Raw genomic sequence first — 15,767 nt, 5'->3', positions numbered from 1 at the left:
TAGAATATATTTACATTTTATTAGAAGAAGTTTCTGTATGTTGAAAACCGAACGTACTTAATTCTTGATAAATGTTATATGTTTGCAAAGTGGTTTCACTAGATTTATCAAAAGAGAGATCACTCCATGGCTGCAGAGGTGAACAAGGAGTGAGGTAATGGACTCTTCCGGAATGTGTGCAGTTGATTTGCCATGCAGAGATCTCCCAGTCATTTGACAGTCCTGCCAGTCACTGTATAAGACTTGTGCTACAAACTGTTCAAATTTCTAAATATTGTAGTTTCATCATTCCCATAAGGTCTTTACTGTAATTTTCTTGTTGGCACATTTATCTATTTGCACAACTTGTTGGGAATGCACAAACACAACTTGAATCACTTAAATCAAATAAGTCACATTTCCCTGACACTAAACAACATCCATTGAGGAGACTATTTTAGTTGGAGAGAGAAAAAATAAAAATAAAATAAGTCCACAAAACTGGTTAGAAATAAAATAAAGAGTGAGAGTTTAGGTTCTAATCATATCTGTTATAATAATAAAAGTGTATTTTATTGTCAGTAACTATTTCTAACGTTTCCCGTTATTATAGTTGATGGCTCGCATAGGGGCTTTAAAATTTGCTGCTGCTTGTTGTTGAATCTGATATGCCATTGGATGAATCTTGAAACCATATAGCCGGGGTACAAATTGGTTAGCAGGCCTCTTTGGCCTATACTCTGGATGTACCATAAATAGCATGTGTGGAAATCCTGTACCAAAATAGGCCCCATCAATATGATGATGGCGAGAAGACTTAGGTGTGTATACGTCGCAGCATTTTGGACAGTAGAGCTTCACCATGGCTTCACCAGGAACATCGCTTAATCCAATGGGAAGCATAGGCTGAGGAGTAGAAAAACCATTTGTTTTAGAGTACACTAAGATTATAACAAATAAAAGTTAATAATCAAAATACGGGAATAAAATATTTGCATTACCAACAACCACATTATGAAACATGAAGGCATTAGAACCAATGCACTCTGTAAAGAATATGGCGTGTCATCATCGACTGCTTCTACAATCAGCTGTTTGATATGTAAACAAAGCTGCCAGGAATACGACATACACACCTCAAAGTAAGTTAAAATACAGTATTCTATTGTTTTTTATTTATTATTGCACAGTATACTGTACAGTACAGTACTGTATTTATTTTATATTTAATGTTTTGTTAATTCTATTACTGGTATACAGTACTTTTGTATGTATACTTTTTCTGTGAGATGAAACCAATTACCCAATATTCAAATGAAAAATAGATTCAGTTAACGAAATTTTTGGTTAACAACCAACTCCGTGGAACCAATTGTGTTTGTTAATCGAGGGACCACTGTACTATAATGTGGGAAGTGAACAGGTGTGGAAGCGACCTTTTCCAAGAGGTTAGGTAATTCAGTTTAAAAGAACCATTAAACCTTTTATAACTGAGTGTTGTAGACATCAGAAATAATATAAAGGCAAGAAGACCAACTCTAAGGCTCATGAAACTTACCTGATTTTCACAGTAAACTCTCGGACAATGACCAAAATCACCAGCCTGATACTTCTCGATCATTTGAGCAATGCCACGATTTGTGAGAATGTAACGGGCATGTATGAGACCATAGAGCATCTCTGCTGCTTGCTCTATAAGGTCACTCTGGTGGGGTATTTCTTCCTCTTCATCTGCAAAGAATTTTTTTTATGTGAAATGCTCAAACATTCCCATGAAAGTAATACTACACAGTAACTTTGAAACATATGTGATGCATATATTGTACAGTGTCATTTTACTACAATTAAAACCGCATTTCTGCTTCTTTCACTAAACCTGAAGAGCTCTGAACAACATACCACCTGCAGAGCATCTGATCTTGTGTCTTCTATTTAGCTTTACTAAATCACAAGATTTTTTGGGTGTTCTCTAAAAATTGCATGCGCATCTAATAAACACAGATTCAAAGACACCTTTGTCAAATAAATTTGAACTCGGTTCTGTACTTTAAAACATTCATTTAAATATTCTACACAAAAATAAAAAAGCTACTACAGTACAGAACTGTATTCTATTTCTACTCATGATCTTTCTGTATTTTCATAAACATACGTATCCTCAAAGATCCAAATTTTTTGCATCATGATAGACTGCATCAGTGCGATTTCATTAGACAGTTTTCCTGTTGCTGCACAGTAATACCTGTACTGTACATAAATGCATTTTATAAGATATTATAAAAATACTGGGTAATATTATGTGGTCATGTCTTCCATGTATAACATGCAAGTCAATGGCTTAGTCAGCCGCGTTATTTGTCCTTTCATTGTTTATCATGGCCATCAGGAATGCATCCTGACAAACACTGAGGACTCCCTATACTGAAGAATTCTGCATGGTGGTCTTGTTTATCATATGGTATATCATTTATCATGTTCCTTTCCTTCATATATAAGCAAACTAAGGATGGTCAACTAGATTTTCCATTTTTAACTATATCTCCCAAACTCTCCAGCCTAGATAAAGAGTATGGTAGCAAAGGAAACACAAATGGACACTGAATATTCTGCTTGTGGTCTCCTTTGCTACCACACTGCATCTATCCAAATGAGTCATATTCAGCCTAAATAAGGCTTACAACTGATTTTACCTAAAAAAAAAAATAATAAAATAAATGAATAAAAGTCCATACCTGGCTCAAGGTCGAGAATCATGTCAAGTGCTTGGCGGTAGTGTGGCACCTGTTCATTCAGACCCGTTAGATTAAACTTATCTTGAATGTAGTCTTCATCCACCTAAAACAAAAAAGTTAAGGAATAAGATCACTATTCCTCATCTTTCAACAATCCCTGATTTTTTTATAAGCTTCAGCATCAGTATTAAGATCTCTTAAATAATAAAGATGACATATAATTGATCAACAGTACCAAAAGTGTGAACTCTACATGATGCTCTTGGGTGGACAATGACGAATCAACCAACCACCCGATTGGTTGATTCTTGCTTGTCCACCCAACCGCCTATATGTTTTCTTCTGGTGTTCCTATTCTGTATCCCCATACTGAAAGGAACTGTATTATAGTGAAGGCAGAAAAGTAACCTTTTCAGGTCAAGCAATAAATAATACAGTAGAAACCCAACTATCACAAGGTTTTTGCCCCTGTAGAATGCTGCATTGTAGGAAATCACATTACTGTACAGTAAGATCTCATATTTTGCACGATTTCATTTCGCGAGCACTACCTAAAGTAACCAAGCCTTATATTTGCCGTAAAATACCATGATTTTCTTGAGGTCCAGCCAGCTGAATGCTGGCCACCGTCTTGAATGACGTCACAGCCAGTTACAGTCATTTCTGCTACAAAACGTGTTTTGTCAATGCGAATTGGTTGTATTGATGAAAAGGGGAACGCTGTTTGTAAAAGGCAAACTTTTGCATAAGAATGTTGGCTATAGCGAGATTCCACCCTCAATGTTTTAATTCCATCTTCAACGTTTTAAGCGTGGTGCGGGGTTGTGCAATATTTACAGTTCACGTTCGACATCACATATTCAATTGATTCATGTCTTTTGTTTGTGAAGTGTTTTTATGAGAGGTACTCTGTAAATTTCATTTTTTTTTTTTTGGCAAATTTAGCTGTTACCCATAAATACTGTATGAAAAGAATAAGTAAAAAGAATGTTTCGCAGTGAGGACTAATAACGGTTTACACCAGCACACACTGTTTACATCACGTGATCAGTTGAATCGCGCGGTTTCTGTAGATTGCTCCGTGATTTTTCGTTGTTTTCTTCAGTTTTGTTGTGCTAGCAATGAATATGGAAAGACAAGGTAAGAAGAATGTTTCCAAGAAGCGCTCTGGTGATTGAATTGCCGGTGGTGAACGTAAAAGAGGTTTACAAGAACACAACTATCGCGTTGTAGCCCGCGCCATCCTAGCAGAACTTAGCACATAGGTCTGGAGCATTGGATCTCAGCTGTTCACTCTCTCTTGTGTCCCGTTTGTAGTTAAACTGTTGCCAAATTACAATGCAGCATTTTTTTTTCTTATTTTTTCCTCACATTTACTGGTACAGTATACACATCACACAGTTCAGCCAGGCAGTCACCCCACCTGACTCAAGTGATGTGTTTGGCTTCTGCGCTGTATGCCGTGATATCACATACTATGGCTGGCCACAGTTGCAGCTCACTGCCTCGATACATATGTTCACATCCCATACATACACACCCACTCATGCTCTTCATTTTTCTTATTTTATAGTTTTATATTATGTTTTCTTAACTTTTAAGCCACATTAGAGTATTGCAATGATTTCTTGACAACTTATATACTTTTGCTATTCTTAAGTTTCTAAAATACAGTAAATAAAGTAAAAATTATCTTACCTCACAGAAGAATTCATTGCCTCTAAGGCCACAGAACCAAGCAATCCATGACACCTCTTCTGAACTGCTCATCTTGCTGCAAGAAAGAAAAACTAATCATACATGCAAAGTAAATTCCATGAACAAGTACATGTACTGTACAACAGCAAAACTCCTAACCAGGGTTGTGGAATTTTTCTACAGATATGACCAGTCTTATTAATAGCATTTCCTGAAAAGCTATTGGTGACTGTCACTATGTACTGTTTGTGATATCTTTCTGATAAGTGCCATTTGTCTTTATGCAACTTATTCATTTCTTAAGCTTTCGCCTCACTAATCCCATTTCTGGAACATGGATGTACCGAAGTTCTTAGCTTGGGTTATGAAAAAAGTTTAATTTAAAAATAAAATGTAATCATTTCATTCTAGCAATATTAATTTTATTTTGTTGGGATAACATTGAAACCAATAATTTACAATAACAAAATTATATACTGTACTTTAAAATGGTCATCCTTACTCCTCACACTTCTGTTAGTAAACCCGTCGTACTACTTATGATATTTCTTACCTCAATACCTAGCTGAAACAGCCTAAATGATGAAACCAGCCTGATATAGGGCAGAAGTAATGGTGCATTATACAGCTCCTCCCCGACTTACGACGGGGTTAGGGACCCAAATCCAGGTCGTAAGTCGAAAATGCTTAAATAATACAATACTTAGAAAATCTAAAAATGGGTCTCTTTTTCTTCTCAGCACCACAAAACTCTCACTTTTAAGCTTGCCAGCCATTTTAAAGTGAATTACAAACCAAAAATTTTGTCTCTGTACTGAAGTTGGGACTCGAAAATACGTAATTTGACAAAATGTTGGTACGACTGAGGCAGGTCGTAAGTGCGGGTGGTCGTAAGTCGAGTAGGTCGTAAGTTGAGTAGGTCATAAGTCAGGGAGGAGCTGTATTGGTATTAGATTCCTTGAACAGGTCCCAAGACATGGGTATGAAGTAATAACAATTCCTACTCAGTAAGTGGTTTGCAGAGCAAAGTTCTTGAGCAACACAATACAGGAATACAGAATTTAGTTTACAATACAGTACAGTAGTACCCCGCTTAACACGGTCAATTGAACCCACAGGGTACCGCGTTAAGTGAACAACAGAACATATGGAATTAATTCCAATAGAGACTGGCCCGACCCCCAAACTCCACTTTTTGACGACACACAACTATGTTGTAGTAAAAATATTATCTTAACTTTATGATGGTATGCACACACAATTAATAATTAAGAGAAATATCAATATTAGGTTTTTTAACACTTACATTAGTAGAAAAGATGGCTGGGCACACGGGGATCGGGGGTTGGTTCCGAGGCAGAGGGCAGATTATTGGCCCTCACCTGTATCACTTGTATCAATTGCATCACTATCCACCACAGAGGCTTGCAGGGCCTCTTTGTCAAACCCCTCAAAGTCCATATAAGTCCATATCCTCACTATAATTATCACTATCACTGACTTGGGCCGGCTGTGGTGGGAGGCGGGTGAAGAACTCGGTAATGTTTTGATGACTGGGCGACCTTGTGCGCATCGTGCCCGCGCCACTTCCCGCGTATATGAGTAGATGAACCGCGTTAAGTGAAAGTTCGGTTCTGGCGAGGCACCACGTATATGAGAAATCGCGTTAAGTGAAACCGCGTTAAGCGGGGTACAACTGTACTGTATTGTATCGTATTTAATTTTTCCAGCATGTGACTGAAAATTCTGAAAATTGGGACACCAATGCCACCGTGAATGCAAGAGGATTTTTTAGTTTCCTGAAAGATTTTCAAACAATTTTGCTCCTTGAAATTTTTCAAAACTGTTTGGCTATAGCTACTGTACTGTAGTACAATGTACAGTACTACAAAGCAAAACCTATGATGCATTATACCGTTGTAAGAAAATAAATGATGTTTCTCAACAGCTTAAATACGAGGAAACGGATTTGAAGACTTTTGGGCTTCTGTTGCATCCAACAGAAGTCATCTAACAGAGGATGAGGAAAAAGACCCTTACCTTCAGTTATATTATAAAATACTGTAGTTGATAGCATATGCATGCTGATTGAGTGTAGATATTCCTCACATTCTAAACTAGAATTCTGTCTTCACCTTTGGCATGAAAAATAAGAGCAGTATACTGTAGTGACATTCCAGACAACTTATTAAACAAATTATAATATTTTTATTTCTCGTTTTTCATTATATTTGCTTGAAAAATAGCATACAGAACCTATTCGTATCCTGAATTAATAAAAAAAATGTCCATGAATTAGTAGTGTATGGTAGAAAACAGTCTCATGTCTGGTTTCAAAGTATTTAAATCGGGCAAACTGATTATAAGAATGCCAAGTAACACTGCTGCAGCAGAATGCTCCATTTCCAGGCTTAGTAAGAGAGGTGATGGACCAGCAAAGAGTGGTAGAGACTTGAACTTGCCATCCCAGACCGTCTCTACTATCCTTAACACAGGTAAATAACAGTCTCAATTTATGCTTTCCAGTAATTATTGAATGCTTATTATGCTTGCTTTATATGCCTGCTTTATTTTCGTGCTCAACAGTATGCAGTACAAATATATATCAAGGGTAGAGGAGAGATTTTTTGAGGGTGGCTGGTCCCTAAACCCCTGAATTTATGTTCTTATGGGATTAATTGCTTCAATAACTGTTAATTCATTAATCAATGACTTTTCCCGGCCCCTATGTGCATCAGTTATCGGGGTACACCTGTACAGCATAGACAGGGAGGAAGATAATTCAAAATGCTATGGAATAATGCCACAAAATCCAAGATTAATTATTAACCCTTAGACTGATTCTTATTTTTTCTAGGAAGTCATATACAATTGAATTCAATTTGGGTCTTAGAAAAATTAAAAAATAAGGGTTTGTAGCCAGGCCAAAAATGAGTCTTTTCGTAACCTACTAAGTAAATTGATGTACAGTACTGTACAAGTACAGTATGGTGATTTGGGATGCCACTGAGGTGATTTTAGCAATCACAAAAATAGTAACAAAAATTACTTTACACACAACAATAATGTCCAATAGAAGCACTTATACACACATAGCAATACTGTACATTAAAAAACACTGGGAAACATCTGTTACACTTTTTTCCCACCTTTCAATCTTTTTCACCATTTTATTCATTCTCATACAGTACATTACTGTACATTATCTGATCTCCTGCATACAAAAACAAGGACCATTTTTCTTCAATGAGAAATAACCATATTTACCACATTTTATGATTCATTAGGATTAGTAAAAACACCCCAAGAACATTAAAGAGTGGAAGACTGTGGTCACCAACCCTCAGATAGGGGGACATTATTACAGTATGATTGATTGACGGTTCAATATGTCGCCAAAATGTGCGGGAAGGAAGCATGGCATCCAGTGGGTAATCGAAATTTCCTATTGGTTGGCAACCACTCCACTGATGTGTCTAAGGACTGGCTCCCCACTGCTCAAACATGGTGGTCCCATTCAAACTATACCTTAGTGCTGCCCAGGCAGCCAAGAGCAGTCTAAGAGTTAAGCTATCCTGGTTAATAACTACTTGACTTGTATCAACTGGAGTCTCTTTTATTTTAGAAATGATGGAAACAAATTGAAGGAGTTGCTGCTTCAGTGACACTGTCACTATTTCTAAAACTTTATAAAAGTGACTGTTATGGGGATTAGCAAGGTGTGAAAATCATGAGCTATCTGTGAAACCCGATGATCATAAAAAATATATAGGTTCAGAGTATAACACTAGAAGTCCATCTGCAAGAAGAATAGGACATGTCACTCTCCCAACCCCCAATGTACTCAGTATGCTGTACTGAACTTTGGTCTTGTCACACAGCACCTATATGCTTTAGTTGCACTGTAGCCCCAACAAGCTGTTTTGGAATCAATAGTATCCCTTCTACTATATCAAAAGTAAGCTAATTTTAAAAACATTACTTAAAAAAACTTTACTTGATTTGAGAGAGGAAATTCTTACAGTTTATAGTATCAAACAATGCCAAATGACCAGATATGGTGGGCAAGCCTTTAAAATGAGGGATATTAAGGGTTAAACATTTTAAATATTAAAGAACATAAACCAATGATCAAATTGCATAGCATAGGTTGAGTAAGGTTTGGGTAGTTATGTTCAATATATATGTGGGTAAGATGTAGGTAAGTCAAGTATTCCTACACCATCCATGAAATCAAAATACTGTACAGTATTTCTCTAAAACTGACACTCACTAATACATGTACACTTTTAATAACCCTCTACTGTATGTTCTGTGAGGACTTCATTATAGATGATTACATAATTATTGATTTCCAGGGTGGTGCAGCTGAAAATTTCCCCAGCATTTGAATCAAAAGTCTTTCAGTTACATATCCAGTGTACAAACATTATGCCATATTATAAATAAGACAATTATCAGTCAAGCCTATTCCTACAGTAATATTAAGTTAATTCTTAATACAAAATCCATCACACTGGTAAAGGTGCATTCAGAGTATCATATCAGTTCAGTACTGTATTATTATAGCAACCTTTACCCTGACTACTTGTACTGATTTTGAAAGAATTTTTGTAAGTAATAATGGTCAACCATTGTTATGTATAGTACAGTATAGTACATATGTGGAATAGCTATTCAGTACAGGCTATCCTACAAGTGATCTTCAAATTTAAGAAGTCTTACTACTGTGCTACCAAGGAATCCTCTGATATGAAGTTAATACTGTATAATTGTTCCAACTTCCAGTGAAGGTCAGGCCAGCACCCTTCCATCTGTTTTTGTTACACAATGGTCTATAGTTTGTGTTATTAACTCCCTTTTTTTTTTCAATAAATTTCCCTAAAAATTGCCAGAGTTGTTATTCATAAAATGAAACACTCAGCAGGCAGTTTTACTGTACAGCATTTCGTAAGGTAATGATACATATAGGTATTTATACTATTCTATTTATTTTTTAATGTGTTAAGAAGTAAATTTCTGAAGTTAGGTACAGTACTAATTTAAATTTGTTCGGTAGGTTAATTGTTGTTCATGAACCGTTTTCATGTTTTAGGGTACTATAATACCGTTCAGTAATCTCTCCATTACCTAGCCGGAATCCCTCAAACTCGGAACCCTCCGATGGCCGGAATTTTAATTTTCTCGGGAACGACTATCCGAGGAGCACATTTTCAGGAAAATTCCGAGAATTTTTATGGACACCAGGAAAATTCCGGGGATGGGGAGTTTTTTCTGGGACTGAGAGATAAAAATCAGACGCATTTTCTGGAAATCAGAGAAAAATTTTACGTTACCCGGAAAAATTCCTTGGATGAGGGATATTTTTCCGAGTTCGAGAGATGATGGAATGAGCAATTTCTGGAACTTCCAAAAAAAATAAAATTCTGTTACCCGGAAAATTTCCGGGACGAGGGATTTTTCCAGGTTCAAGAGATCTGTAATGGACAATTTCTGGAACTTTCGATAACATTTTTCCGTAACCCAGAAAAATCCGGGGATAAGGGATTTTTTTCAGGCTTTGAGAGAGTCGTCTCGTTATCAAGAAATCTTTCATTCCCGGAAGTGCTCTGCACCAATTGTTCCGGCAAACGGAGATATCACTGTATACAGAGGCTTTCTTGTTGTTTGGGAACCGATCTCCATTTTTTCCATTTTGTTATTTGATATCCAAAAATTTTATATCTGAAGGGTTTGCAAGGAACCTAACTGTTTCAGATAATGGATATATACAGTATACCGTACTTGTACAATATTACAAAAAAACATTCTTCATCTACCTTTATCATTCTCATGAGTAAGAAAATAAATATTTTCTATGGAGAATTGCCCAAAGTTGTTAGTTCCGGCATACATCAGTCGTAAAGTATAACTGAAATCCATTCTTACTAGGCCAAAGTGGGTCAGACATGGTCCCACTGACCTATTAATAACAATATGGATATAGCACACTCAAAGTACTATTCCCCACGGCATTTTGCTCACACAAATGCAAAGATAAATATGGTAACCATTCTGTAGCTGGGTTAACTAGGGCACCAAATAGCCAGCCATTAAACACAAACTGGCTACCTGCAAATTACTGAACATACCAGTAAATAGTACATTTAGAATAGGGGTAGATGTACTGCACGCCTCACACCATTGTGGCTTGGGTTCACTACAAGTGTGGGTTGGATGTGGAATGGGTGTTGGGTAATAATTTAGATGTCCAACTCAAAAGAAGGATCCACTTTAGGGAATTTTTCTATTAATGAAAATTTGGTTCTTACCCTTTGAATAAAAAAAAAATAGATGGAAGAATCACAATTTTTCTACTTTTGTTTCTCCAATGTTTTCGTCCTGAATACGGTTCTCCATCAATGTTGTGAGCAATGTGTGAAGCCACATGCCAAGAGACAAACAGTTTATATCTGTGTATATATAAACATGAAAAACCAGCAGCAGTTTATACTGATATAACAATAATATTATTAACAAAGTAGAATTCCAGTTATCCGGCACCTCTCTATCAGATTTTCTGTTTAGTTGAACCTCACTCTTAGGATCCCCCAATAAATCCTACAATGCAGTGCTACAGGCTGACCAAGCAAATTCGTCCCAGAAAAGGGGACTCCATTAACACTTATTCTACTCTATATAAATGATGTGGCTTAGAAATAAAGAAAATATAAAATAAAAGAAGAAATTGTGTTTTTAAATTAAATTTCTATGAAAAATCGGACGGGTATATCGTCAATGATTACTACAGTACTAATATTGTAGACTGAAATTAACAATAAAATAATATGTAGAATGTTCTGTGGCCAAAAGTTCTAAAGTTCTATTTTAGATCTCGACCAAATAACCAGTGGTTATTCGGCCGGATACCAGTCAATAACCCCTGCCTTTAAAGTTTTACCAAGTTTTGTCCAGCATGACCTTCATTAACATTGCAGGTTTTCTTCAAATACTCAAATAACCTCCAGTACAAGTGCTAGCACTGGGCCTGTGTATGGACCTCTATGGACACTGAAGTAATTATGATAACTATTGACGACTACAACGCCGCTGATTTTTTATAGAAAACGAAATTAAAAATGCTGCGATTTAACTGTGTTTTATAGTGGACACTGTCATAGTTATGGCATGTGTTAAAAGGTGCTTATTTAAAAGTTCAACTTAACTTAACCTAACCTAACAAAAATAATAATATCAATAATAATAATTCATACAGGGGTATCAGAACTCGCTGATAAAAATATAGTAAGAATACAAACATCAAAACAAATAACACATTGGTGGTGTAGTTGTCACTACAGTATTAGTCCAATACAGTATACATGTACAGTTGCCCAAATGTATAGTGTTCCACCCCCTCAGTGGCCTTCCTGAGCATGTGGCGACGTCGGAATCGCTCTATGAATGAATCGATAACGTGAGGAGAGCAGTTGCTCAAGTTACTGATTCATTACCGATTCATTCATAAAGTGATCGTAGTGAATATTTTGCCATGACTGGCTATATTCCTGCTAATGCTATTTTGCCATGATGGTGCTTTGATTGGCTAAATACGGTCTCTTTAATATGACCGGGGGTCTGCCCCCCAGCTTGGAAGTTAGGCATGTTATTTAGTTGGTTAGATCAGGTTCTATTAGTTTCTAGTAAATGTCATCTCTTTTATAATAAGTTTTCATGCACAACAGAAATATGGTTAGGTACGTTTACAGCAACACAACAATCGACTCAGGGAGAAACAAATGCCAAATGCTGCCAGTCATGGTCAAATATAGTTCTCGCGTTGTTCGCCGGTAATGGACGATTAGCCAATCAGAGCACACTCATGGAAAAACAGCGTAAGTAGGAACTTACTGGTCACGGCAAAATATCCACTGCCTACAGTGATTCCAACATCATCACATGTTCAGAAAGGCCACTGAGGGGTAGAACACTATACCTGTGGGCAACTTTACATTCATTTTCCTTCCAATATCTGGAGAAATACATGGTTGCCTCAAATAATTCTTGCATCTATATTCTTCACTACATGGCTTTTAAAGCCTCAATAGTTATCAAATAACAAGTTTATCTACTTTAAAGCACATGTACACATACCAATGCTTGACCCTCTTCATAAACAAACTTTCCTTCCAATCAGCATTAATAAGAGTTCAGCTGGGTATATCACTACTAGATAAAGGGCTGTTCCAATTTTGCTAATTCAGTCAATTCTTTTGCTAATAAATCATGATATTAACTGCAATATCGGAATGTAACTTCTAGCTTATAAGTTTTTGATGCAACTGCAAGACTTAAAACAGTGACATAACTCATCCATTTAATATATCATTATAATACTTATCTGTTTCCTACACATACTAGAGCAAAATATATTCCCCATTGGTAAAGCAATAAATTTGGTAATACTGTATAGGTATATATCTGTCTAGTAATTCCATGGCCACATTGACCTATGTATTATCAAATTCTAATTGAATATTAATATGTGTAGGATATATTAGGCTCTTCTTTTACATTATGGGGTTTAAAACAATTTACACTGAACTATCAGAGAATCTTATACCCGTTTGATGATATTGTTCTGTCCATATTAGTTAGGACAGGTTGGTTATTCCTGGCCTCGACTCGTCACTTTATCACTGGGCCTATTGTCATCACAGCAATTTTCTTTGGTTGTTTGTTGATATAAAATACTGTAGAATCCTTCAGTTATCGCACAAAGTTCACAGTTCACAGGAGTAGTCAACAAAGTACTATAGCAAGCATTACTAGGGCTTCAAGCCAAGGCCATGGACGTTCAGTCTCAGGTCATCACCTGACATAAGCATATTTACACCAGCATTAACTCCGTATTCTGACTATATATTCACTACTCCAAGGTTTGAGACCAATCAATCACGTTACAGATTCACAAAAAGAGGCTTGAAACTTGACTTGAATTGATAATATTGGTTGGAAAAGGTAAAAATACTGACCGCTTCCTCTGAATGTTTGCCACGCTCTGGGGTGAGGATGGAAGGCGCCTCTGCTGCCATCTGTTGGTTGCCGCGGCCACCACACATTAAGGACTAGGGGGTCTCGCTCTTCTGCTCATTTCTCATTTTAAGCTGCACCATTTATAACAGTTTAAAATGGGACAAAGACATCCCTTACTTGCCGAATATATATATATTTATATTAAAAAGACCCGATCGCCCCATTACATTTAAGACGACTGTAAACTAAGCTGGTAAGAAGAAAGGGGAATGAAATATATTAAACGTAATCAGTATATGGTTATCTTGGTGTTATCCAAAAGTAAAACCATAGAGGATTAACCAAGACAGTAAATAATAAAATTTATAATTCAAACTTGCCGTAAGGATCTGTAAGGTTAGGTTACATGATACACGAGAGTCTTGGGAATTAGCTGCCGTAACTGTATCACCTTCAAATCAAATCATTTGCTTCTATAATCCTATCTGATAAACAACGCTGAATTTCAAAGTCAAGTCATGAACTAACTATGACAAAGAATTTTTGCGACACACCTGTACAAAAATAAAATATATCAGAGCAATAGCTTTCTACCAATAGCTTGTTGAAGGTTTGAAAATCATATCGGCAAATTTGCGCATAAACAAAAAGAACGATAATATTACAAGTTCTTAGTTAACGAGGGATTTCTTCAAATGTCAATAAGTGTGTTTTCGTTCTCATAAAAGTGACCTATACCATTATTACCAGTGGTAATTTACCACATTGTATTGTGGGGTATGGGATGTCTGGGTTCACACTCAGGATGAGATGGAGAAAGGAAACTCACAATGTGCTCTCTGTATACATGTTGTATTGGATGTACAATGCAGCTTGGTGCTGGGAAGGCAGCATGGTTACAAGCATGATGTAGAGAGAGCTGGTTGGTGAGGATGCTCAGAGAAGGACAGCTTGTGGGTCGCCATGCTCATAAGAACATAAGAACATAAGAATGGAGGAAACTGCAGCGAGGACCGCCAGGCAGGCGGAGGAGGAGGAGGAGGTGTTGCTGGCTGGTTGGTGTAGGTAAAAAGAGACAGGTCACCACGAGGTCGGGTCTTTTATAGCGGAGGTAGGCGTGGGTAGATAGTTGACCCCCGCTCCGTGGCCGGCGCTGGTTGACCTAGACCACGAGGCACACACTGTGGAATTCGCGAGGTCGGCTACTCAGCGACAAACAGCGTTTGTAGGGGAGAAATCCACTACAGTATTACCTAAATATTGGTACCTCCGTTATTATACTGTATACGTACTTGTTTGGGGAGATTACCCGCTCTTGCCTTTATATTGTAGTGGATTCCTCCCCTACAAACGCTGTTTGTCGCTGCCTAGTCGACCCCACGATTTCACCAGCCTGCCCTCGTGGTCTAGGTCAGCAACCAGCACCGCCTTACGCGACTGAGGTCAACTATTAAGCCACGCCTACCCCTGCTATATAAGACTTCACCTCGTGGTAACCTACCTCTTTACTACCCACAGCCACCAGCAAGCAACACCTCCTCCTCCGCTCCTGCTGGTCCTGCTGGTCCTCCTCTGAGCACCCTCACCAACCAGTTCTCCCTACTCAACGCTTGTAACCATGCTGCCTTCCCAGCACCAAGCTGCATTGTACTTCCAATACAATATGTATACAGAGAGCACATTGTGAGTTTCCTTTCTCCATCCCATCCTGAGTGTAAACCAATATCTCGTAACCCACAAATGGTGACCCCGGAGTGACCACTCACACAGGATGGAGGAGAAATATCACGTACCCCACAATATCAACCCTTACAACCAACATCTCTTTAATTAAAAATAGGGTATTCACACCCCGTTACCAAAGTTATTCTTGAGAGAAAAGGTAAGGACATGGAAATTCAGAAAATACAATAATATATATGAAAGCAGAAATGAAATAAAAAAGTATATTGACTTAAAAAATATAAGCAAAGAAATATAAGATAGATACTTATATAAGAATAGAAGACTATAAGTATATAAGTAGAGGAAAATAGAATGAATATGAAGTAAGAAAAACGGACTCTTGCAACAGCACATGACAGGTTTGGTAGGAATGGGATGAAACCTATATGAAGTGTTAATAAATCCCCTTGATTTCTACCTGTGGATCACATAAAAGGCAAGGTGAATGTTACAGAGGTTCCAAACCGCCGTGTGGAGGACAGTGAGAAACATTCCAACATTCGTCTTCGAAGTTCGACCGTGTGCGACGGGTTGAAGCCTGCAGTGAGCAAGAGGTGGGGAACTTGGAACATTTGCTCCAAATATAAAGTGACCATATTTCTTGGGGTAAAAACGGGA

The 15,767-nt window shown here is 37.4% G+C and overlaps 1 protein-coding gene across 2 annotated transcripts; it reads right to left on the bottom strand.

Annotated features, from left to right (window-relative positions):
- Window positions 1-13,525, bottom strand: LOC121878998 (casein kinase II subunit beta). Of its 2 annotated transcripts, none has more exons than XM_042385449.1 (5): window positions 13,424-13,525; window positions 4,410-4,485; window positions 2,712-2,814; window positions 1,538-1,710; window positions 1-885 (listed from the first exon to the last, which is right to left on the bottom strand). In XM_042385449.1, the coding sequence occupies exons 2-5, from the start codon at window positions 4,479-4,481 to the stop codon at window positions 571-573; spliced, it is 663 nt and encodes a 220-aa protein (XP_042241383.1). In that variant the 5' UTR covers window positions 4,482-4,485; window positions 13,424-13,525; the 3' UTR covers window positions 1-570. The 2 variants fall into 2 exon arrangements, with proteins under 2 accessions (XP_042241383.1, XP_042241382.1); XM_042385448.1 differs by having other exon boundaries at window positions 13,012-13,442.
- Between the last annotated feature and the right edge of the window lie 2,242 nt (window positions 13,526-15,767).

Source organism: Homarus americanus, unplaced genomic scaffold (assembly GCF_018991925.1).
Source record: "Homarus americanus isolate GMGI-L3 unplaced genomic scaffold, GMGI_Hamer_2.0 scaffold4060, whole genome shotgun sequence".
In the NCBI taxonomy this organism is placed as follows: Eukaryota; Metazoa; Arthropoda; class Malacostraca; order Decapoda; family Nephropidae; genus Homarus; species Homarus americanus.
The sequence above is the reverse complement of the archived record's forward strand: the minus strand, read 5'-3'. Positions and strand labels throughout refer to the sequence as shown.